The sequence below is a fragment of the Colias philodice genome, chromosome 11, assembly GCF_061535455.1.
Source record: "Colias philodice isolate Cphi_HAF_F1 chromosome 11, ilColPhil1 Martin Lab GWU primary, whole genome shotgun sequence".
In the NCBI taxonomy this organism is placed as follows: Eukaryota; Metazoa; Arthropoda; class Insecta; order Lepidoptera; family Pieridae; genus Colias; species Colias philodice.
Window position 1 is genome coordinate 3164045 of NC_143096.1, and position 25748 is coordinate 3189792.

Here is a 25748-nt window from a genome sequence, read left to right on the forward strand (position 1 = left end):
TTATAAAATTTAACTACTTACATTAAAATTGAACACTCTGATTAGAAAATCTTAAAATCTGAAGAAAACATGAATGAATGTGATTTAAATTCTACATTACTTAGTATCAAAATATAATAATCTAAATTAAATGTAGATTAACAGTTTGAGCACACCATTATAGAATATGTACATAAGTATTAAATTACGTTAGTTAACATAGTAACTTTACTAAAAACACGATGACTTTCTTTCGCGCTGGGTACCACAAACTAAGCATGTTTGTGGTAAGTGGCCCGCGTGACGCGTCACTTGACCCCCCGCGAGTTCCCCTCCGTTGCTATGCGAAAATACATTCGTTGCTCTATTTTAGGGAAAATTTGTAATACTGTGGCCTGGGCGTTATAACACGTCCAGGGAGTTCCTGAGTGCCGATATCACCATCTTGAGGAAAAGCTTCTAATGTCGATTTAAAACTGCATACATACGAATTAACCTGTTCTAAAATTGTGAAATAAGTTCAGTTTTAAATTTGAGAAATATTGATTTCTTGTATTCCACTATTCGTTGTAGTCGAATACAAAATATAGGGTAAAAGTGGGATAGATGCCGCACCGGGATAGATGCCTCATTTTCAAAAAACCTCACTTCCCAGAGTCGTGACTACGAATTAATGATTTAAATAGGAGCTCCTATCACCCCGCACCTCGGGTACGCATGAGCTGTTGTTTGGTGAAGACGTGTTTCGCTAGTGCGTGTTGTAATATCCGCGGCGAACTTCACGAACACGTTAAAATTTAAAAAGGTTGATATTTGCCTTTGCATAACTTTATAAGCATTTCACTATATTTCTTATTATGTCTATACACTGGTTCATTAATTACAAATCTAAGTGAAAATAGTGGCTCTTTTGTTTTTATTTAATAAAAAAAATATTGGGGCAGCTACCCTTATCAAAAAGTATAGTTGCCCCTTTTTTTCGAGGGATAGATGCCCTTAGGGGCCTCTAAGGGCATCTATCCCTCAATACATATTATGTATATGTTATTATCGATAATCACAGGTACCGTTTATATTTTTACCTGATTGCGCCAGAGGTTTTCTCTATGTTAACCGATTTTACTCGTTTAATTTGCTTTTTTTTGTTATGTATACTTACTTATTAATGATCTGCCCTTATACTGATTGTAGGAGAACCACGCCACGAAAATACAAAAGAAAAGGAGTGCGAGCGCAAGTATATTCTTGGACAACAGAACAACTATGTTAACATGACATTTGCTGGTTTATCATATAAATTTTATTAGATTTCGCGTTTATAGAGTATGTAAGGCATCTATCCCACTCTGCAGGCATCTATCCTCAAAAAAGGTGTTCTACAAAAATGTTTATTACACATTATCTATAAATGATAGGATAAAAAATATATATAGTAATTCAAAACAGATAATTAACCTAGCTATATTCATACAAAGTGTTTGTATAAGATTCATGTTTTTAAAATTGAGGCTATTTCAAAAAGTGGGGCATCTATCCCACTTTTACCCTATTTAAACAAACTTAGGTTGGCCTACAGGCAAAAGGGATCCTATCAAATGGTAAACTTGACCTTGTATCTTAAAAGTAAGCATGAACGGACCTTCTGATAATTATTGAGCACCAAAGGATCATTTGAAACGCGCTACTATAAGAGCGAATATTGTCTAATAACAGTTTACATTGCACAGTATGTTCCTCTAAAAGTAGTGATTTCAAAGGTTCCGGTGTATCTTCAAATGAAAGCCGACTCCTTACTACACTTTAAAGCATTACAAAAAGAACATACTACGCCTTTACAGAAGATGATCTGTAATCAATTATGAGGTTATAAGCAAACCCACTTTTATATTTGTCAGACCACACCACCGAATTCGTAGATTGTTTACCTCAAGTCATTAAGACTATGACGAAATCTGTCTGCAGTAAGACGGACCTCTCGCTATTTGTCCGTTTCCAGAGACCGAATAGTTTCAATTCTTAATCTTTCATTAAACAAACTTATTAATCGTTCTTGTCTCATATAATTGTAATATTCGCGTCCCTACTCTAGTCATTGCTTAAACTCATGTTCATCTTCAAGAGATCGAATAATATTATGATGCACCCTATCATTTGTCAAACGGTCTTCATATTGAGTAAAGTTTCAGATTCTCGAGATAAAATATGACTGTCGTGATCAGTAGTGAGACGTAATTCCCTCTCAGTGAGGGTTTCGGTCTCACGGGATAGTACAATATGCCGTTTGCGATCAGCTGTGAGACGTCATACCCTCTCAGTGAAGGTTTCGGTCTCACGGGATAGTAGGGGAGACCGGGTTTGGTTGTCTCACGGGTCGGTTGTCACAGCGGTCTTAACATAAAACTGAACTATCGAATAAGTCTGTTGAACAGCGTGGCAAGAGCGATACAGTGACAACGCTGTCCCCACTTCGCGTCAGACCGCCCCGATCTGCCGTGAGGGCCTCACACGTGTTTATTGTTTTCGCACAGATTTTTTATGATATGAGGACCGAATATGCTCCTCATAACATCACTTTTTGTGAACGAAACGACAGCGCGGTTTAATTTAATGCCAACACCATTAGAAAAAAGGATTATTAAGTATTAATTGTGAAAAAATATCATGATTTACACTATTAACACTCTTTTAACATAAAATATAAGTCTGTGAGTGTGTAAAAATAAATCCAGCTAATTACACATCAAACTTATGTTTATAATTAGGTATACGACATGAAAATATATTCATTACCAAGCAATAATAATACAGATAAGCAGTGGTGGCTCAGTGGTGAGACCTCGGACTTCGAATCGATAAGTCCGGGGTTCGAGACCAGGCGAGCGCGCAGGAAATAAATTGATTTTTCAATTTATCTGCGCATGTTGTAACATCACCACTGCTCGAACAGTGAAGGAAAACATCGTGAGGAAACCGACATGTCGAAGAATTAAAAAGTTCGATGACATTTGTCATCCGCCAACACGCACTTGGCCAGCGTGGTGGATTAAGGCCTGTACCCTCATAGGAGGCCCGTGTCCCAGCTAAAATGATTAAAAATAAATAAATGAAGCAACTACGATTCAAAGAAAACATCTTTTTCAGTGTTAAAATGCTCTTAGCAATCCTGGATGATGAACTGTATCATGTTCTCTGATCCCAGTACGGTCGGTACCTCGATAGCCATAACGATAAATATTATAATCAGATAACCGCAAAGTCAAAATAAAAACATTACTTGTACAGTTGTGAGTGCAAAATTTACGTTTCATTTGGAATAACATTTTTTTCGGTACTAAAACGTAGTCGTTTGATATGTGGTTGGCTGCCCCTCCTCTCCTTCCTGAAAAATATCCTCCAAAATTTCCCGAGATACTTCCAATGATTGAACCATTGGACGTTGGACATTAACTTCAGTCAAAAATTGACGAAGCGGATGATTACTAATTTCCACTTAATCCTCGCTGCTACTATCTTTACCATCAAATCATCAATTTTCAAGTGGTGTTGTAAAAATATCAGCAGAAATCGTCTTCCAAAGGCGATATAATTTTATGAGCATTGAATCTGTAAATAACAAAATCAAAAGTTAACTGTAAATCTATAAAAAAAGCTACTTACAAATAAAATTTTATCAAAAACTACTGTTCCCAATGCACCTCAAAATAATAAAAGAATTCATCATTTTATTATTTCATTCTAAAAGTGTAATATAATACCTACCAACAAAAAACATGAATTGCTATCATTATAAAAAATAAATACCTATAAGTAACAACTTACTTTTTGTGGGATCGCATGATGGTGAAAATTCACAAAACACGAAGATTGCATTTGATATTTTTGGTTTTATGGCATTCAATTGCTTTATAAATATCACTACATAGTATAAAAAAGTCGCTTTCTCTGTCCCTATGTCCCTTTGTATGCTTAAATCTTTAAAACTTCGCAACGGATTTTGATTTTTAAACGAAACGAAACGAAGATTTTTAAAATTGTAACTAATGAACGCAATCAATATTAGATTAATTAATGGTGTCTAGTTTTACTTAAAATAATAAACATCTACCCTCACTTTAAAAAAATGTAGTATATTTATTATTTACACGAAATATACCTTATAGGGAAGGGAAGATATGGGCTAAAGAGTTAAATAAATAACATAATTATATTTAAATTATTAATTTCCAACTGTGTATTCAGTAGTGTTAACATCTAAATTGATTTGATTTTTACGAAATCTCTTAGATGGCGCTGTTACAAAATTAACATTATACAACTTACATTCTTTAAACTATGTTTCTCTTCCCAAGTTACTTAAATGGCATAATTTTTATAGTGTCAATCTAGATATTGTCAAACAACATTTATATAACTATGCGTCATTTGATTATTAATTTCCAATAGTTAACGTGTTTTTGATTTTTCTAACACTTCTTAGATGGCGCTGTTTCAAATTTGTCTTTATACTGCTAAGATTCATTTAACTGTTTCTCTGCCCAAATTACGTAAATGACATAGTTTTTATTTTGTAAAGCTAGATAATAGCATGACTTACTCGAAACCAACATTTAAACATGAGTCTTTAGATTGTACGCTGTCGTAGTACACGGAATATGTAAGAAAAATAAAGGCCCACAGCTCCTCCCCCGAAGGTGATATCATGATAATATGTTTAAACTATCCTCACCCGACCTCTTAGGAATATTCATGCAAAATTTGAAGTAAATCTATGCAGTACTTTTCGAGATTAGCTCGGTCAAACATACAGACAAACAGACAAACAGACAAACAGACAAACAGACAAACAGACAAACAGACAAAAATTCTAAAAACTATATTTTTGGCTTCTATATCGATTATAGATCATGGATTATGTATTCTTTTAAAAAAATATTCAATGTACAGTTTTGACTTTCCTACGATTTTATTATATGTATAGACTATCCTCACCCGACCTCTTAGGAATATTCATGCAAAATTTGAAGTAAATCTATGCAGTACTTTTCGAGATTAGCTCGGTCAAACATACAGACAAACAGACAAACAGACAAACAGACAAACAGACAAACAGACAAAAATTCTAAAAACTATATTTTTGGCTTCTATATCGATTATAGATCATGGATTATGTATTCTTTTAAAAAAATATTCAATGTACAGTTTTGACTTTCCTACGATTTTATTATATGTATAGATCACCTGCGTATGACTAAAATTAATTATTTAGAATGTTTAAAAATTTTAAAACATGCTGCATGCTTTTTAGCAGTAACTCTATTATTATACGGTGCTACGTGAAACCGACACGAAGGATATAAAAGTTTTACGTACGGAGAGCGCGAGCGTCGTAATTTTCACGGTGATCGTAAAGAGGCGCTCGACTCGCTCGCCGCCATGTTGGAAGAGCATTTTGGCGGGAACCCTTTTTGGTTAAGTAAAAATTTGATAATGTATTTTTTATTTTAAATTAATATTTCAACATCGAGTATAGCTGTTAACTATTGTATTAAATAAAATATGCATGTGTGTATTGTAAATATTGCTGTATCTAGATTAATTAATAGCATTGATGCATTGATGGATAATAAAATTATCTTACATAATTTGGAAATGAGAATATTATAGATATTAGATACCTACTTAGATAAATCCATACTAATATTATAAATGCGAAAGTAACTGTCTGTCTGTCTGTTACTCAATCACGCCTTAACTACTTAACAAATTTGCATGAAATTTGGTATAGAGATATTTTGATACCCGAGAAAGGACATAGGCTACTTTTTATCCCGGGAAATAGGATAGGTTTTATCCCGGAAATCCCACGGGAACGGGAACTATACGGGTTTTTCTTTGACTGCGCAGGCGAAGCTGCGGGTGGAAAGCTAGTTATAAATAAAATAAACAATTAAGTTTTCAATTTTTAATTTCGCTTAACAAACTTTACCTATGCTACTGAATCATCGAACAAATTCAAAATGTATGTATCCGTCTAATATTCATAGTTTTGTCTCTATCGGAATAAACATACAAGAAAGAGATAGCTACAGTCGCGTGTACAACGTTGTGTGGACGCAGGATCAATTCGATGACATGTAATTTGTAAACTGAACATAAACCCGAAATGACAGTATGTTAATCGAGTTATTGCGGGAGTATGTCAGTGCCTACGATTATATATGTATATGAATTTATGAGCATGTTAAATCCGTATTAATCCAATTTTGTAAACTATATGATGATTTCAGTTTCTATATGTTTCTATATGCTGATGATAAATAATGTTATTATTTGTTATGAGATTATTATGCTTGTAAATACATAATTTTATGTATGTAAAATAATCTTCTATTAAGATATAGTTACGAACTAATTTTTAGCGATGCATGTAAAAAATAGATTGTTTTGATTTATTGAGCAACTGGGTAGCTATGAACTGTCGCTATTGCCTAATAAATCATAAAATTACCATAATCGTCTGCTATAAAATAAAATAGTAATAAAAAAGTTTCTTTAAAAATGCAACCTTTGACTTTATTCGTTTTTGTTTTGGGAGAAATTTAAAATTGCTTTTTCCAAAATAATAGATGGTAATTTAGCATTGAGATATTATTACTACGTACGTACTACGTAGTACATAGTAACTCAATGTCATTTAGCAACTTTTATTTCTGGTAGAAGTTTTGTAATTGACCAACGGTTTGCAAAAACAAATATTGTATATATAGTCTATGATATTGTGTCCCTTACAATTAGTTTATTAGTCAACATATTATAATTTAGCCTCACAGGAACTAAAATTTATTTTTGTACAGAACCAATCGCACAGTTTTGTTCTATACCAAGTACACTTCAACCCTAAAATGCGAGCCGAAATTCGATAGGTCAAAAACTTATTAGATGGTCCCAAATACCCCAGATCAATAGTGAGTGCATGTTCTGTACTGAGGGTACGTACAGAGGTGCCTACGTGCAAGGGTCCTCCCCTCTGAGTCATAAAGAGGGTGGCGGCCCTCACTTTTGAGGGTTTGGTCGATACCGCTCTCTTTTGTTTTCGCACTTTGAACGCATTGCGTCTCGTTTCGCTTAAACTCGATTGAATAGTTGGATAACTATTGAGTTGCTGAATGCTTGCAGATTACAGATTAGCAGTGTGAAGATGAACGGTTCTTGACAACTCTTGAAGTTGGTACAGAAATTACGTTGTTATGTGGTAAAAGTAAAGTTATGATATTATGTGGCAGAAATATACTTTTGGAAAGTAGGTAACTCAAATTTTAAATGCATTTTTTACAATATAGTAGGTACATATTTCATTGTTTTTTTCAAAATTTTCTGAATAATTTTATGAATGTAGTAAGATATAAATGCGCTGTTGCGTAAATTTACATTGAATATTAAAACTGACCACGACTAGGGCCAGAAAAAATGCACCCCAAATTTAATAGCATCGGTCATTGAACTCGGGGTGCATAGGCTATAAGCACAAAATGTTCAATTCATAATATGGGTGTAAATGACATTTTAGCTACTCATAAATTTATGTCCGAGAATAAGCTTCAAAGAGAAGTCTATTTTTCTTAGTTAAAATAGTAAAAACACGAAAACTGCAAATAAAATATACATAAAAGTTTATACCTAAAAATTTAATAATTGCACATAATATACCAAAAAATACAACAAATTTAATACATCACTTTAACCCGTACACAAAGTGCAACACATCACGGCTCTACACATTTCCATGGCAAAAATACAAGGACTCCATACAACAACAGCTAACAAGAACAACATTACATCCGCAAATTGACGCCAAACATTGAGAATTGATAAACAATGTGGATAAAACCAGGGACAACGATCATATATCCACATAAACGGTCTCTTCCTTAAAGAGCTCATGAAAAGATTACAATGGAAATCAATGCGTTCTTTACGCCGTTTTTTCTTTATATTGCGCATCCGTTTCTTCGGATTATTAATGTGGATTAAATAATTCGTCGCTGGATATTGTTCCAGTAAATCTGTCGCTGATTTTACAGTTTCCATTGATTGAACACGCTTCGCTACTCTTCTCGAAGTCGCTGCCACGCCACTGTCACTGTATGCATTTTTCAACGACTTTAGTATCAGGTTAGGATTTTCCTTCATTGATTTCATGTTGTGTAAAGTGTGTTTTGGATCTCTAACACATCTATATAAAATGCGAAGCAGGTCGGATACGCCTGTAATGCCCAATTTTGCAACATCTACAACTGATTCAGTCAATAACATGGCATCGCTTGCATCTTTTTTTATTGATTTTTCGAGTCGTAAATTTTCTTTAAGCCGATGTTTTCTTCGAATACTATCGTCCCTTTTTTCTTGCTCGGACAGAATTTTGCGTCTCTTCCGATACGCTATTTCATTTAATTCTCTTTTCTTTTGCCTTCTTTTTTCCATTTCTTCTCTACACGTGCAAACCATTTCGCCGGGACTTTTTGTTATTTTATGCATTAGTTGAGATTCTTCTCCACATACCGGACTTCCACATATGCATGGTTTCAACTCTTTTGATTTCTTATCTTCTTGTATGCTCAATCTCTTTTCTTCAACAGTTTTCGCGCACACTTCACTACCACAGGTGCATTTCTTTTTACCAAATTTAATACCTTGTTTTTTACTTACTTTATTAGATTTGTTTACAGTCTTTCTTTTTCCTAGACAAATACAGCAAACACATGATTCTCCGTGTTTCTGAGATTCCGTTTTGCCTTTAGGTGTATATAGTTCTTTAACTTTTTTATCAACTTCATCTTTGTTGATAATTTTTAAACTATCCGACTCTAGATAAACATCAAATAATGGTTGTGGAGATTCTTTTTTTATAAACTCTTTTTGCTGTATTTTGTTAATCCAAGTCTTTATAGGCAACTTTTCGATTTGTTTCATGAAAATATTAAAATATTGTTTAAATTGGCTCTCAGATTTGAAACAAACTTTACAATATTTACATTTTTCATCAATACTTTTAGCACAATTTTCACATACATTTTTAGACTTTACTTTGTGGGCGTTTGTTTGTATAGGCAATCTCTTTTTTCTGTTTAATTTTCCTTGTTTTTCTATCGTATGAGGAGAATCCTTGAAATTAACCTTTAAATTTTTCCTTTCTGTATTGTTATGTATAGCCAAACATTTTGAACAAACAAATTTTTTATCATCAGTGGACTTCATTGCAGATTTCATCAGTTTAGATAAAGGTGCCTTATACTCATCGCCTTTTTGGAGTAGATCAGTCTTGAGAATCTTCAATTTATCCAAGTTTGATATATTTTTATCTTTATGCGATAGTTTAAGACTTTTTGAAGTCCTTACTGCAGATACTTCCTTTAAATGTTTTGATTGACGCTCACTATGAGAAGTTTTAAGGTCACCAACGCATGGTCCACATTTTAGGTTTACATCTTTAGTTTTTTTCGGAACTTTTTTATTCGACTGTTTAAATGGTTTTTCCTTGTTATTTGCAATTTCATCACATACTGATTCTGAAAATATTGGCTTTCCTGATTTCAAAGCGGCATTATTAGCACAGCGACATAGGTACCGTTTAATAGCGTATTTATTTGTTTGATTAGAGGAAGAAAATTCAGTGCAATTAAAAGCGTTTTGACTCTTTTTCCTGGTTAAACGTTTACCTTTTTGGGTGATAGTAATGGAAGGCTTCACAGGGCGTTTTCGGGTTGATGCTTTACCATGGTTTACAAGTGTTTTGCTCACATTCTTTTTAAATTTGGTCGGTTGGTATGGTAAAATAGTTTTCATTTTGTTGGTATTTTTTTGTGATGAAGGTTTATCTTTTTTGTCAGAGTTTAATAACGCAGCATCAATTTTAGTACACACATTTCTGCATTCGGTATTAGTTTTCTTAGATATTTTCTTTTTATTGCTCTGAATTTCTACTCTACGAACTTCAATAACTTGTGAATAAGGCGCCTTAGATGCGATATTTTCATTTTTACTTTTTTGTAACTTCAGGGTACAAAAACATCTTTTTAACTTATTGACTGTGTTAGATCGTTTATTTGTTGTTTGACATTTTTCAATTTGTGACTTTTTACTACGCACATTTGCTCGTAATGCTGGTATATTTTTCTTCTTTAAGTTTAAACAATTTGATCTGTCACATGTTTCATATTTACTTGGTTTCAAATCTTCTTCTTTAATATCTGACGTGTCAAGAGGAACTGGAGGTAGTAATTCTTTATAAAATTCGATATTAAGAGAAATATTTGAACCAAATTTGAGAGCTGGTCTATTTTCTTTTTTGAAATAATTACTAAAGCGAGGTATTTCCACTATACCCTTTTCTTGTTCATTGTAAGATTTCAATGATATTGTATCTTTTACTTGAGCTTGTACTTTTTTTGATTTTTTGGATAGTACTTTTGCTTCCACAGACTTATGTAATATTTTATCCTCATGACCGACTTTGTTTGTGCCTGTTTTTATATGTTTTTCTCTACATACTTTAGACTTACACTTATTTGGAATACACATTAAAGGCGGACATTCGTTAGAACACGTCATGTACGATATAGTAGTGGTATTTTTAGTAGATGTAGTTTTTTGTTTCGGTATTTCTCCTTTTTTCTTATTTCGTCCTGGCTTCTTTTGTGCATTGTGGCTATTATTCAGACGTGCTGCACTTTTATGAAATTGCAAAGTGCAAAAACATCTTTTCAGTATCGGATCGGTAACCGTACTGCTTGGCTGCGTTTTGATAGTAGATAATTGTGATGAATCATATTTTTTCACATTATGAAATGATTGCTGTCCTGTAGATTTATATTTAGGTTTTTCTTTTTGTGTACTTCCTGAATCGATAGCTTTTAAACGCGTTGGTATTTTTCGTATGGAATCAGGTGTCGACTTATCTTTAAAAAACTCTATATCAAAGCTAAATGATGAACCTATCCTTACAGTTTGCTTATTATTTTCTTCGCGATCTAAAGAAACTGAATGATTTGGTTTCGATTTAGGCACAACTAAAGGCAATTCTTTCTTTTCTTTTGCTGGTTCTAGTTTTAAAGGTTTTGTTTTAACATTACGGCTTTTATGCGTTTTAGTAGGCGTAGAACTAGAGTGAGTCTTGAATTTTATATGTTTAGTCTCTGTTGCATTTTCACGTAATAATCGTTTCTGTATGCGTTTTTCACATTCGTATGGATCACATTGGCCCGGTATACATATACCAGGTTCACATTCATAAGGATCAAGTTTCCATTGTTTTTGTTTATGTGGTTTTATTTCTACTTTTACCATTGGTGAATGTTTTTTTGTATTGTCTTTGAGAGCACATAAACAATTTTTTATGAAAGAACTAATTGCTGATGCTGAAGATTTAGTCGTTTGAACATCTTTATCCACAGCTTTTGATACTTTATCCTTTTTCTTGTCCTTTTTTAATTTTTTATCTTTTTTGACCTTTTTATCTTTTTTCAATTGCACCTTTTCTTCCTTAATGTTGGCTTTCTTTTTGGTTTTCTTATCTTTTATAAGTGCCAGCGTACAGAAGCACCTTTCTAAATTTGATATTATACCAGATTTAACAGATTTGGATGTAGTTAATGTCTGTGACTGGCCAGCATGCAAAGATTTCTTATCTTGTACAATTTTGTTTTTTTTGGTAGCAGGTTTTGGCAATTCCTCTTTGTCTTGTTTTATATATTTGGTTTTATTTTTTCGAATTTGTGAATCATCATATTGTATTCTGGTACTATTAAGCCCTGAATCTTTAAAAAATTCTACATTAAAGCTGAAATTCGAACCAATTCGTACAACTTGTTTTTGTCCACTTTCAACTATAGGTTTAGGTATACTTGGCTTCGCTGTCGGTTTTGGCTCATCATCGACATTCTGAAATTGTATCTTTTTGTGTTTTTGTTTCTTAGATGTTGGTGTACTGCCAGTTGATTTTTTTGTTCGAGTTTTTGTCTCCGTCCCCAAACTTTTAATTCTTTTATTTCTCTGTTTAATTCGTTCATAACAAACTAATGGATCACATTCGCCTGGTACACAAAATGAAGGCTCACATTCATATGGAAGAAGTTCTTGAACATCTTTTATATCTTTTGTCATCGTCTTAACATTTTTCTGTTGTATTTTTTTGACATTATGGATCTTTTTCTTTTCTTGTTTTTGCTTTTCTTTTTTGCGTAATTGTAAAGTGCAAAAACATCGTTGTAAAAAAGGTTTTGCATCTACTGACGAAGTTTTTTGTGGTACTTTTAACGTTTGTGATATTTGCGATTGGGACTTCAGATGTGTAAAATTCTGTTTATTTCTTCTTTCTTTGGCTACGGGGATTTGAGGAACTTTACTGTGCGTATACTTGTCAGTTTTAATAACACTTACTTGATTATCAGAAGGTGAGCTATCCTTATAGAAGTCAATATTAAAACTAAAGGTAGAGCCAATTCTCACTGTTTGTCTTCCAGTATCATGAGGATAAGTAACCTGTTTATATTTTGGTTTCACTATCTCAGAATTGAATTTCGGTTGGCGTTTTGGCTGTACATAAATTGCTCGGGATTTACGTTTATGTACCGTGCTTATCGTTGCACTAGAAGTAGTTATTTTTTTACGCAACACTGTATCGGTACCTTTTTCTTTGCGTTTCCTCTTATTAATCAATTCAAGGCATTCATATGGATTACACTCACCTGGTATACATATACCTGGTTCACATTCATATGGCAATAATACTCGAGTATTTTTAATGGGTTTTGTATTCTGTCCTCTATTTACCGTTTTCACACTGATTGATTCTTCACGCACTGTATTGGCAGTTTCTTTTTTCACTTTTTGTTTTAGCTTACCTTGCTTTTGTAGTTTCAAAGTACAGAAACATCTTTGTACACCTTGCAAAGCTTGAGAAGTTTTAGCCTTTACTTTATATAGTTTCGACTGTGATCCACTGTCTTGAGTATCAGAGTTTGTTTCTATTTTTTTTTCTTTTGTATCTCTCGTTCGCTTTGGTGGTTTTTCTTGGAAGTAAAAATCGTCATGATATTGTATTTTGCCAGGCTTATTTGAACGTTTTTTATAAAATTCAACATCAAAACTAAAATTTGATCCCACTCGAACAACTTGGCTTCTGTCTTTGGGCTTTGACATTTTCTGTACTGTTGGTTTCTTTTTATACTCGGGTTTCAGAGATACACTGGTTATATGTGATTTGGTGGGTGTTTCCTGCGTTTGACTACTAGACATTGATCTAGAATCTGTTCGAGTACCAGATGACTTAGAAATTCTTTTTTGTAGTCGCCTCATTATCAATTTTTGGCATTCATAGGGATCACATTGCCCGGGTATACAAACACCTGGTTCACATTCGTATGGCTTGAGTTTTCTGTTCATTACTTTTTTATTGTCTACCTGCATATTCATAGAGTAAATGCAGCTATTTAAATAATGAGCAAGGCCAGTTTTTGTTTGATTTATTGATACTGGATTAATGTAATTATCTTCAAATTTTTCAAAACTTTCATAATTTCCTATAACGATTTCCTTTTGACATTTTGTTTGATTTAATAAAAATTGGCGGTGTGAAGATTTTTTAATTAGTTTTACATTTATACTTAGATCTGAATTTATTTCCAAAGATTGTTTGCCTATAGAATATTTTCTTTCTTGATTTAAAATATGCAAAGCGCTATTTTTTCTTGACATTTCATATTTTGATTGATTTTCAGAAGTATATTCTTCACTTTTGCCACATAAACCAAGTCGGCTCTGCATTCTACTACTTATTAAAGCTGTATTAACTGTGTACATCGTATTCTTAGGAATATGATAATATTTATCCTTATCTCTCCTACGTTTCTTATATAAATTAAGTGTACAGAAACATCTTTTCAAAATTGGTCCAACAACAGATGATTTGTTTATTTTTTTATTTCTTTCCATTTGTGTATCGATGTTATCCACTGTAATTGTATCTAATTTAATTCCCTTGTGTTTCACTTTTCTTTTTGTTTTACCGTCTAATGGAATCGGTGATAAATCTAACTGGGCTTCCTTTGCATTATAAGTTTTAGAAAACTCTACATTAAAACTAAATGTAGATCCCACAGATACTGAATTTCTTAATTTATTATGAATGTTTGATATTTTGGGGGTATACACGACCTTACTCAAAGGTTTGGGTTTTGTTTTTACTGAAACTTTCTGCACTTTGGTATGTGGCTTAGATTGAACGTAGACATCTTTGTATTTTCCGTATGAATATGTATAACTCGATGCCGATCTACTCTCAGGATTGATTGTACCGAGACTGATTTCTTTTGTATTCTTTAAACGTTTCTTAATATTTTGAAGACAAATATATGGATCGCATTCTCCTGGAATACAAGTAAAAGGCTCACATTCGTACGGTTCAAGATGGTAATAATAGCTCAAATTACTTCCTGTTTTAGTTGCCTTACTGCGCGTCTTTTTATAAAAATTCCCACTCGTTTCAGTCGCTGTACTGGACATCATAGGCAGATTTTTATATTTCTTTTCTTTGATTTTTTTTGGCCTTTGTTTAATATGTTTCTTATCTTTCATTTTTGGTTGTAATTTTAAGCCATGGAGATCAAAGCTTTTTTCATGGGTTTGTTTGGGAAGTGATTGTTCATTTCCTGTGTCCCTATAGAAATCTATATTGAAACTTATAGTTGAACCAATGCGCACAACATTGCGATTGGGTTCTGTGACACCATTTTTGGTTTGCAAATTTCCTTTTTCCTTTTTTGGTACATGCATTCGTATCGGTATTATAGCAGACTGTACATGTTTTGCTTTAGAAGTCTTTTCTTTGGGTGTAACGCTTGATGTTGATCTTGTTTTTCTAGAAGTGGTAGTGTAAGAATTTTTTGTACGGATTCTCTTCTTAGTAGCTAACCTTTTATTTTGTATTTTTAAACAATGATAGGGATTACATTTGTTTGGCACACAAATACCGGGCTCACACTCATAAGGCAAAAGCTCCGCATTATGATATTCACTGTTAATTTTATTTCTATTAAAATCTCTAGTTTCCATTCGATATTGACCATTAATATTTCTTTCGTAACTTTTAAATGTAGACATTGTACCAGTAGATTTCTGAGATACTGATTTTCTTCTTTTTGGCTTTAGTTTCAAAGTACAAAAGCATCTCTTAAGAGCATAACCTTTCTGCTTTATATCTTTTATTGACTTGTTTAACTTTACCTGCGATCCCTTCTTTCGTTTGGACACAATTGGCTTTCTTCCTAAACGACTAACTTGTGTAGTGGATGATGGCTCAATATCAGTTCCTTGTGATGGATAACTCTTTTTTACATTTGAATTTGATTTATTCTTAACAAATTGAATGTTAAAACTAGCCGAAGAACTAATTCTAACTGCTGGACGCGATCCCTTAGTTTGTTCAGAACTGAACGATGACAACGTTGATCGTGTCTTTATTTTTCGTTTGTTTTTAGAATATTCCAGGCCTTTTTCTTTGTTTTCCTTAGACCTGTTATTAATATTAACACCTTTCTGTGCATGTTTTGTGCCTTTGTGCACTACGATTTTATGGGCTTGAATGCCAGAGTTTGATTTTTTAGGCAATATATTAACAGTTACTTCTCGACTACTCATTTTTCGCTTACTGGAGTATCTATAGCGTTTATCACGTATTTTCTTTTTGTGAGCCTTTCTTTTTAATTTTTCATAGCATTCTTCTGCAATACATACTCCTTGGATGCAATCATTCTCACATGTCCAATCTTCTAAATATTGTTTCTTGTTCAAGTTTTCTTTAAACTTTCGAATGGAATCCTTTCTGATTTTTAATGCTAATTCTTTTTCAGGACAATCACATATAACAGATTTAATGCTATCCTTAGGTTTTTTCATTTTCTCTAGCGATTTGTTAAACTGCAAATCCCGAATTTTACGTCCTTCTTTTTTTATTTTAAATGACAATTCTTTTTCTTTTCCGGAAATATATTCAGGGCACTCACATATTACAGATTTAATTTTATCTTTAGCTTTTTTAATTTTCTCTAAAGATTTTTTAACCTTCAAATCCACTTTTTCACCTACTTCCTTCTTGGCTTTAAAAGCTAAATCTATTTCCTTTTCTGAAATATATTCAGGACATTCACATATTATAGATTTAATTTTATCTTTAGTTTTTTTCATTTTCTCTAGAGATTTCTTAACCTGCAACTCCATTACCTCACCTCCTTCAAGCATTTTATTTTTTAACTTGGCTTGTGAAATTTTTAGTTTATCGCGCGACGATTTTGCAAGGTTCTTCAATCGATTTGTTTTAGTTTGGTATTCATTTACCAGATCGGTATCGAATGCCATTCTTTCTGGAAACTCTTTATTCTTTTTTAATCGATATTTCATCCTCTTAATTTTTTCCAACGATTCGTTAGTATGAAGCGCCAAAGACTCTTGTAGCTTTGTTTTAGAATCTTGAAAATTAATCATACCCGCATCTATTTTATTTTTGAGGTTTGTTTTAGAATCCTCAAGTTTTTGTAAAGATTTTTTTGCTATTGCTTTGAATTTATTCGCTTTAGCTTTTGTATCTGTACTTTCATTGCTATCTTCGAATTCCGGTTTTGTTTGAATTTTCGCTCTACTACTGAATTGAAACGTGCAGGTGCAAGGATCAGATTTTATATGTTTAGCTTTAAAGCGTACTCCTCTTCTTCTTTTAAATTCATATCTTTGTTTTTCTGCCACATGTTTATGTTTGTGATGTTTCTGTTTATGATCACCTGTCCGCATTTTCAACGAACAACTGCAGCAGCTACAACATTCACTAAGTTTTGATGATTTTATAGCAGCACCTTTATCTACTAAATTAACTAGCTCCAAAATAGCACTGCTTTTTTCTGTATCATCAAGTTCACTGCCTGATGAATAGTGTTTAAAATTCGCATTTTTCTGTAAACTTCCTGTACTATCTGTGACTAACTGAGCTCTAATATCATCATAAACTGCTCTAGTTCTTACCAATTTATCTAAAAGTTTTCTTTCTCGAAGGGGAATATATTTTCCATAGTAAAGACGATCTATTTTAGAGCCACTCACCAAAAACTTTTGTAGAGAATGACCATCAGTATCGCTATTGAATATACAAGACGTACAGGAGCAAGTCTGACTATGCGGTTTTCTTAGAGACTTCATGATGTGTTGCCTTTTCTGTGACTATGTGTAGATAGTCATAAGAAAAAACGCAACGAATTTGTCAAAAAAATATCAACATTCTTCCACATAATTTGACAGATTATCCACTTGTCCACTATACAATAATTGGACATCTGTAAAGCGATCAAAAAGTTTAAGTTGAAATGTTTTTGATTAAATTAGAGTACCTAGATAATGTCTTATGATCAGGAAAAAAATGAAATCTCATTTATAATGTTCGGCCTTGCTTTATACTGACTTTAGATAAAAGCTAATAAAAAGCTAACTCACAAATCTACTGTAAAAGTTTCAAAATAATTTTATATCAATAAAGATGTACCTTACTAAGTAATGTAAATATATTAAATAATCAAATTAAATAGCTCTTAACTTTTAGTATTATATTTTGTATAATATAATATTTAATATATGGAGCAACTAAACACAATCTATTTTGGATTTAAAATGCGATTAAATTCCGTTGTAGACGGTTCAATATTACGTATTAGGTACAGTGTCGTTTCCGTTGTGATTAGATTCAATATTAGATCTCAATCAAAAATCACCAGATTAGGATAGTTCGTTCTAAAACGCTTCTTAATTAAATGTGTCTAAACGAAAATTTTATTTCCTATAAGTAAATATAATAACCATAGAATAGAGATTTATTATTTCTGCAATCACAACAGAATATTAACTTACCGGACGAAACAAGTAACATTAAAATATTTCGACTTATCACACCGTCGAATATTTTACATGATTACATTATATTGATGGTCGTTTTTATAAGAACGTCCATGCGATGATCCTTATAGTGAACACCTCACATTTAAAATAATTTAGTAAATTATTTTACAATTCTAAAATATCGTAAACATTCATCGAAAGATCATTGTTTATAAATGAAAAGTATCCTTGATTATTTTTGACGTTTCTAAATTTAAAAAAGTATTTTAAAGATACGCTCTATGAAGGTCGGTTTGCAATACAATCATTATTTTGGTATGTGGGTAAGATCTTAGGTAAGATAAATTAAATCGTTAATTTTTAAATACAGGGTGTCTCAGCGCCGATTTTAAACTTTGAAAATTTGTATAAAAAAAACAAATTGTATTCATAATATTTTTACTGTAGTAAATTAAAGTGTATTAGTGCGGATTTTATGTACAGAATATTACACCGTCAAGATGTCTTCCATCATGGTGAATGCACTCTTCAAATCGGACACGCAAATTTGCCGAGACGCGCCGAAGGATGTCCGCTGAAATGGCTCTCACTTCTGTCGTTATTTTAGTCTTCAACTGCTCCAAATTAGTAAGAGGGGTATCAAAAACTCTTGCTTTGAGACAACCTCATAAAAAAAAGTCAGCGGGGGTTAAATCGAGAGATCTGGGTGGCCACAATATGTCGTGAACATATGGTGTGAATTTTCCCGGAAATGACGTATTTAGTGCGTCCCTAGCAGTGTTGGCTGTGGCCCCATCTTGCTGAAACCATACATCAGACTTGTCAATATCCTCTTCTTGCAGCTGAGGTACAAAAAAGTTACCGATGGTGGCTTAAAGAGGCAGCATGATGTCTAAGTGAGCGTCTTGGATGTTCCGTGACCGCAGCGGCGACGCGGTCGATGTGTTCAATCGATCGCACAGGTCTATTTCGTGGTCCAATTGAATGATTTAGTAAACATCCTGTCGCTCTAAACTTCTCTCCTCACGACTTAATTAATTGAGTACTCGGGGCATCACTCAAACGGTGGATTTCATAGCGACTACAAATTTACACCGTTTTTCACTCAACGAAAACGTATTGCATAAGTACGCTTCTACTGCGTACGCGCGGTGCGTACCAGACCACTGCGCCATGGCCACAAAAAAATCCGCACTCGTCACCTATCGAAAACTACCACTCCCCTCCAGCTAACCCCGCAGGTTGCCGAGAAATTCGTGTTTAAAGTTTAAAATCGGCGCTGAGACACCCTATATTTCAAAATTAATAATAATTCGAAACATGAAACGAAATATGATTCTTAACATAATATGTATTTTAGAAATTGCATTTAATGCTGTAGAGTGTAGACTGACCTAGACTGACAATAAAAATTATAAATATTTTATTAACCAACATTTAACATAATTTAAGAGTGCCCACATATTCTTATTGCTTCCTAGGTAGGTATATGAAAATAAATAAGATTTTAAAAGCTCTAGGATTGGTATCTACTAAGTTCCAACTATCTACAAACTATCTATTAGTAGTATGATAGTCATTTCCATTTTCGTGTTTTAAATTTGAAATTGGAAACTAGATTAGAATAGAATTTAACGCACAGGTTTACCTACAACCTAGGTACCTAGTTTAAGTTATACAAAAAGCTTATTTCGATGACTCTATAATAAAGCGCAACTACCTAAATACATTTTCGTCCCTATCCACAGACATGTATCAAGATAGACTAAGCGAGTGTATGTACTTCCCGTTTCCAAACTAAGATTATGAAACTTACTTGACGCTGGCCTACACTCAGTCCGCGCTTGCAGTTCGCCAAGGAAAGACGTGAAGCTGAATAAAGTAAAATGCCGAATTACGCCGTTATAAACTGTAGAAACTCCACAGCTGTGAGTGGCCGAGTTAGCAGAGATGTTTCCTTCCACCGGTAAGTAATTTTCTAATCAGAATATGCACTATTTATTTTAAAATCAAATAAAGAATATCTGTGGAAAACGATCGTGACAAACACGGATACCAAATCATACGAAATGATTCGGAATACATTGCGGCTTTTACTTGGCACGGTAAAGATCGAGTCGTATGATAACAAGCAATGAATAGCGTCTTCTCATTTTTCTGTTCTCATTTTTCTGTCCAATTTTGTGGTTAGTGATGTTCATTTGATGCAACAGTTCTCGATTCTAATCGATTTTATAATCGAACAGAAAAATGATAATTTGAAGGAGCAATTTTTCAGAAAAAAAGGCATAGATTTTTTTTGTCATTTAATACGACTTGACCTAGAACTTTTAAGTATTTTAATACAAAGGTACTAAAAATAAATATTATGACATGGACGCCATTAGTTAAAGTGTCATCTTGGGAGTTTTTTAAGAAAACTCCTTATTGCTTAGACTATGTTTGTTTTTTCAGTTTTCCAAGTAACCCGAACATAAAAGAAAAATGGATTGATGCAACGGGACATAAAGATTGATTGATTGACAGTTTCATTACTTTCTTTCGATGGCCTCTCTAGTACGTAGTACACGGTAACTCAATGGGCATATGTAAGAAAAAGCTAAAACACATTAGTTTACTTGTTAGAATATTAAAAGGTTTATAAATTTATTTTATCATTCCTCTGTCTATGGTAATTATCATTTTTCTGTCTTGAATCGATTTAGTAATCGATTACGATTCATTTATTTAATTACCTCTTAGACATAGATCTAGTTTGATCTGATTTCTTTCGATTTACTTCGATGGGATAGGACGATACTAGAATCGCCGCGAGAGTGGCGTCCTAATCGATTTAGCGTAAAATGAAATTACCATCACTAAAAAGCGCTCGTGACGTCATAACGCGTCAAGGTCAGTACAAAAAATATGACACGCTTGGTTTTCATACAGATCGCGGTACTTGCGTAGTCTATCTATGTCTGTGTCCCTATCAAATCTCTTAAAGATGACATTTAATTATAATTTTTGAATCTTTTGTATTTAAAAAAATTCATTGAGATATACTTACCTGGGGAATACCCCAAATTATATAATTATGATTAAGATTTTAGATAAGGCGGGCGAAGCCGCGGGCGGAAAGCTAGTATTAAATAAAATCGAAAAACATAACCTCCTTTTGGACAATCGAGCAAAAAGTTCGGAGCTTTTACATTTCTACATAAAGCCTAACTTATTTTTCCTTTTTTTATTTTTTAAAGGATAAATTTACATTTTCGTTAAGTACATAAAAACATAATTTTATGTACTTAATTTTCATTTTTGAATAAAGATTTACTTAAAAGTTCACTAATAGTAATATTCCACTAAGAACTTTTCTTTCATAAACAGTCACAATGATAAATAAAACAACTTTATAATATTATTTGCTTAAAAAAATTCATTTCGGAATAAGTATCAAATAATTTTATTAATCTATCCATAGAAAGCATTTTTTTTTCATCGGAGGTTAGTGACTCGAGACACCTGCGTGACAGGTTGCAACTAAAGTAAGGCTTTAACTTATAATTACTTATCTAAGTTACCTTATCAGTTGAAAATTGTCCGTTACACTCAAATAAGTTCACTCATAAACACTACACAGAAAACACAAAATATTAAATCACTCACACATATATTGTATTATTTAATACATCGCGTGTTCCAAACAATAACTTCGCTCAACATAAGTCAACTCCCACACTTGAACTACAAAAGCAAACTAAACTTATCGTAACCGAAACCTCGACGACTGGACACATGAGAGCTTTGAGGTAATCGGACTCTACAACGTTATTACCGCCATCTATTAGATAGGTGAGGCAACTTTTTATATTGACAAATGTTTACTCTAGATGGCGCTGTTCCAAGTTTATACATTGTGGATACAATGTAGTTCAAACAAAATTCAATAGATGGCGCTAAATTCAATTCTGATTTAATCGTTGAACAAGAATGTTATGAAATATGAAGCACAGACATAATAATATATTGTCTGTGATATGAAGACACGACGAAATATTTTTTCATCAAATTAAAAAATTTGAAGTTCACATCTGGTTCTGAAATTCAAAACTTGAAAAAGATATAATATATATTTTGCTCTGTGAGATAAACAATTTAATTTTATTAATTCGTACTAAAACCAATGAGTTTCTTTTTCAATACCTATTATTTCAAATACATATTATGTAGAGATTGTCTAATCTAAAAATGAACGCCCTTCCACTAAACTTAATTGTTTCAATGTGTGAGGACAAATAATTATTGAACCACTTTTATATGTGTGCGCGCGGCGATTCTACTGCAAACTTTGACTTTCGCGCACTGATTTGTCAACTAATCGGGCGATCAGTTCAGGTGCCTAGCATTGTATGGCGGGGAGTCTGGTCCTGTCGTTCGGGCATGGACAGGACTGGAGGACTGAACGACCAATGAGGCAGACCAATTTGTGTGTATTGCGTCTATACACGTACTTTGAATGTGAGCGTAAACACAGTGGAGGGGCGTTCATTTTTAGATTAGACAATCTCTACTTATGTAGTAAAGAACATTTGGCTACAAATAAATAAAATAGTTGTGTTTATCTGGCTAAACTGGTTTTACCGATGTTGACAGAACTTTCACTGGCAGATAGCTGATGTAATAAAAAGTAACTTAGGCTTGTTGAATAATTCCATGCGGATAAAGTCACAGCAAGTCCAATAATTTATTTAAAAAGCAAAAATAATGTATGATAACTGATAAATTTTTTTAATAAATAGAAATCAAAACACTAAATTTGTCAACAATTTATATTTAATACATAGAAATAATTACAGTTGCTTTTTCATAATTTTATTGATTTTGTTATAGCTTGATTGCAACCGCTGTACCGCACCTAAGGTACAATGTGCGCAGTGAGGCGGGGGAGAGTACCAACCGTCCCATTTCGTTCTAACTTCTAACTCATGCTCTTTCTTACCCGGTCCCTGTCTCACCACACATACCCAGGGCGCAGTACACACTTGCAGTCAAGCTATAGCTAACATTACTATAAATTATTTATTAACAAGATTAACAAGTAGAGTTTAGTTAACAGCCGTAATATTACAATTTATTTTTTAATTATGTTTAACAGTGTCATAATGTTTCCATCACTTGTCAGTGATTTTATTTGACAAATTATCGAAAATCAATTAAGGCGCAGCCCATTCAGGCCTGAGTACACTTAAAATAAAGCTTAAATAAATATATCCTAATATAGTTTAATCATGATTTGTTAGTCTCATTATCTGTTCCTGAATCTGAACTGCTGGACGGCCACATAGATCTTGTGTCCTTTTCATTTTCAACATCTTGTAAATATTTAGTCTGTGCTTCCAGCACACTCTTACTGTCAGTACATAAAGCATACGCTTCTAGGGCTTCCGAATTTAACTCTAAAAATGAATGTCCCCATGAGAATTTGGATAAATAAAACTTTGCTTCCCTTTTATGACCAGTGATAAACATAGCAGCAGCTAACGCTTCCACACAGCTCAATTGATACGGCTTCCCGTAATTAATTGGATTGGCCGCAACTAAGAACGGCAGTAATCGCGGATGTGGCGACTTCATACGACTGAATGGAGTCTCGTCGATTTTCGCCCAAGAGCAATCTATCACAGCCAAACCAAATTTCTCAATAATATCCTTGTCATTTGGACTGACGCATTGTGTACCAACAGGAGAGAGCACCAATCCTTGAAACCGCTGACCCAATTTTAAGTTTTTTATTAGGTTATGTCGCAGTAGTTTTCGACCGGAACATTTTTTCGGATCACAGTGATTTAAATCCCACATGCTCACAGCAAATTCGGCTTCAGAACCTTCATCGTCGGAACTGTTTGATGAGTCGCTTTCTTCTGATGATTGGACACTTAAATCTTGCATCCTTTCTGCATAGTCTCTAGGCACGTGCTGGTTTGAACGTTTGCCACGCGCAGCATTCTTTTTACCTGGCGCCATAGCTCTTTATCATTTAGGCAAAAATAAATAATACACTCTTTTCAACTTTCATCAAAGTAAAGAAAAATCAAACACAGAATGTTTATTTGTTGCAAAACATTTCAGCCTTTTTGACACATGATAATACTTGACAGTATATGTCAACGTAATGACAATGACAGACGACACTTTTGCACAGAGTAGCTAATACGAAATTGTTGTAATTTTAAAAACGTTTATTAGCATTACGAAAAAGGAAAAAATATTATAGAAAAAAATGTTGTGTGGTTTTATGAAACCACGGTAAAAGTGAAACTGTTCGAACGGTTCCGAACACTGCTTTGTGTAGCGCATGTCGCGTGACGGTCGGCTGCCGAGTAGGTATACATATTCGGCAGCCGCGATACACGCGACATGCGCTACACAGACCAAAAAGTTTGAGACGATGTAATAAAAGTTTCACTTTAAAAAATAAACACCTTTCCTGTTAATTTCTGTGTTTTTTTTATCAAATATTGTTTTTTAATAGATAACAAATTATATATGTAATTACAAATTAAATGATACTGGCCGAACTTCGAAAAAATAACGTTGAAAGATAATGTCATTTAGTAATATTTCGTGCAATTATTTTATTATTAATACTAATTATAGAAATATCTACATTGATACTTGTAAATAAAGTAAAAACACAGCTATTTTTATTACTATTAATTCAGCGTGAATTTTTTTTCTGTGGACAATAAATTATTCAAAATTGATTTCACTCGGGGACGTATGAGCAGCGCCTCCATGGCGGGTATGTTTAAATTTCTATGTTTTTAGGACTCGAGCTAATGAAAATCAGTTTCAATAACTCGTAAGTAAAATTTAATTAAACTAAGTACGAATTAAATAATACTAACTATATTTAAATAATATGTAGTTTACAGTCAGTACCTACGTAAAACGCTGGGTAATCTTAGAAATAAGTATAAAACTTGTTTACACAATGATAACGAAAATGGATCTAACTATGTGTAGTTTAAAACGTTTCATAGAAACATTAAACGTATTAGGATCGAACTATTCATCATAAGGATGGAATACATGCCTATTGTCTAACAACTTTAGCTACATAGGTAGGCGGTGTTACTACTGTATACCTAATATTTAGATTTAAGTCAATCCTACTTACAATCCTTCTAATCCCACAAGTGAAAGTTTATTAGAATGTATTATGTATGGATATATTAAGTTTGCATATGGTGCTCTTTCACATGAAAATCACTGCACAGATTTTGTTGCTAATCGGCATTGGCGTAGCTTAGGTACGTATCTATGCTTGGGTGAGTCGCCAAGTCGCGGCACTCTCCGCGTACGCGGTGGGGGTATAAGAGCGTATACGCACTATGCGGGTAGCCGCATTGCGGGTAGCCGTCCGGCTGACCGCATGCACAATTATGTACGTAATATTCATTTCTATGCGCACTGTGCGGTCTGCGGTAGCCGCATCGCAGTGCGCATAGAAATGAATATTACGTACATAATTGTGCATGCGGTCAGCCGGACGGCTACCCGCAATGCGGCTACCCGCATAGTGCGTATACGCTCTAAGGCCTGGCTGTTAACCCCTGCCGCCGAAGGTGAACGGTGGCCACCGTTGGGTTATTAGTTGGTATGGCTTCTCGCGAGTCCCACATACCCCCTCACGCAGAAAAACTGCAGAGGGGGATGCGTAAATGCATTTCCCAACGTTAAAAAAAAATTGGATGTTTGTAAAGTAGGTTTACGAAAAGGTTTACGATCGAGATGTTTACGTGATAACGTCTTATTGGTGGCAGCGCTCGAGATGAGACGGGAGATCGGTCCGT

The 25748-nt window shown here is 33.5% G+C and overlaps 4 protein-coding genes across 10 annotated transcripts in view; 1 reads left to right on the plus strand and 3 right to left on the minus strand.

Annotated features, from left to right (window-relative positions):
• Positions 1-21658, minus strand: part of stan (Protocadherin-like wing polarity protein stan) — a 145231-nt gene extending 123573 nt beyond the window's left edge. For all 7 annotated transcript variants that reach the window (XM_089700548.1, XM_089700549.1, XM_089700546.1 and 4 more), the window contains exon 1: positions 21474-21658. The gene's annotated coding sequence lies outside the window, so the exon portion shown is untranslated. The remainder of the gene's footprint in view (positions 1-21473) is intronic.
• The window catches only part of LOC149484423 (calcyphosin-like protein), a 52714-nt gene that overhangs the window by 11537 nt on the left and 15429 nt on the right, over positions 1-25748 (plus strand). The gene's annotated exons all lie outside the window — the stretch shown is intronic.
• On the minus strand, positions 6689-17502 carry LOC149484424 (uncharacterized). The gene has a single exon (XM_089700534.1). It carries the CDS (start codon positions 17218-17220, stop codon positions 7717-7719), a length of 9504 nt encoding a protein of 3167 aa, XP_089556660.1. The 5' UTR covers positions 17221-17502; the 3' UTR covers positions 6689-7716.
• LOC149484425 (18S rRNA aminocarboxypropyltransferase) lies at positions 22708-24054 on the minus strand. Its single transcript, XM_089700535.1, has one exon. The coding sequence runs from the start codon at positions 23914-23916 to the stop codon at positions 23179-23181; it is 738 nt and encodes a 245-aa protein (XP_089556661.1). The 5' UTR covers positions 23917-24054; the 3' UTR covers positions 22708-23178.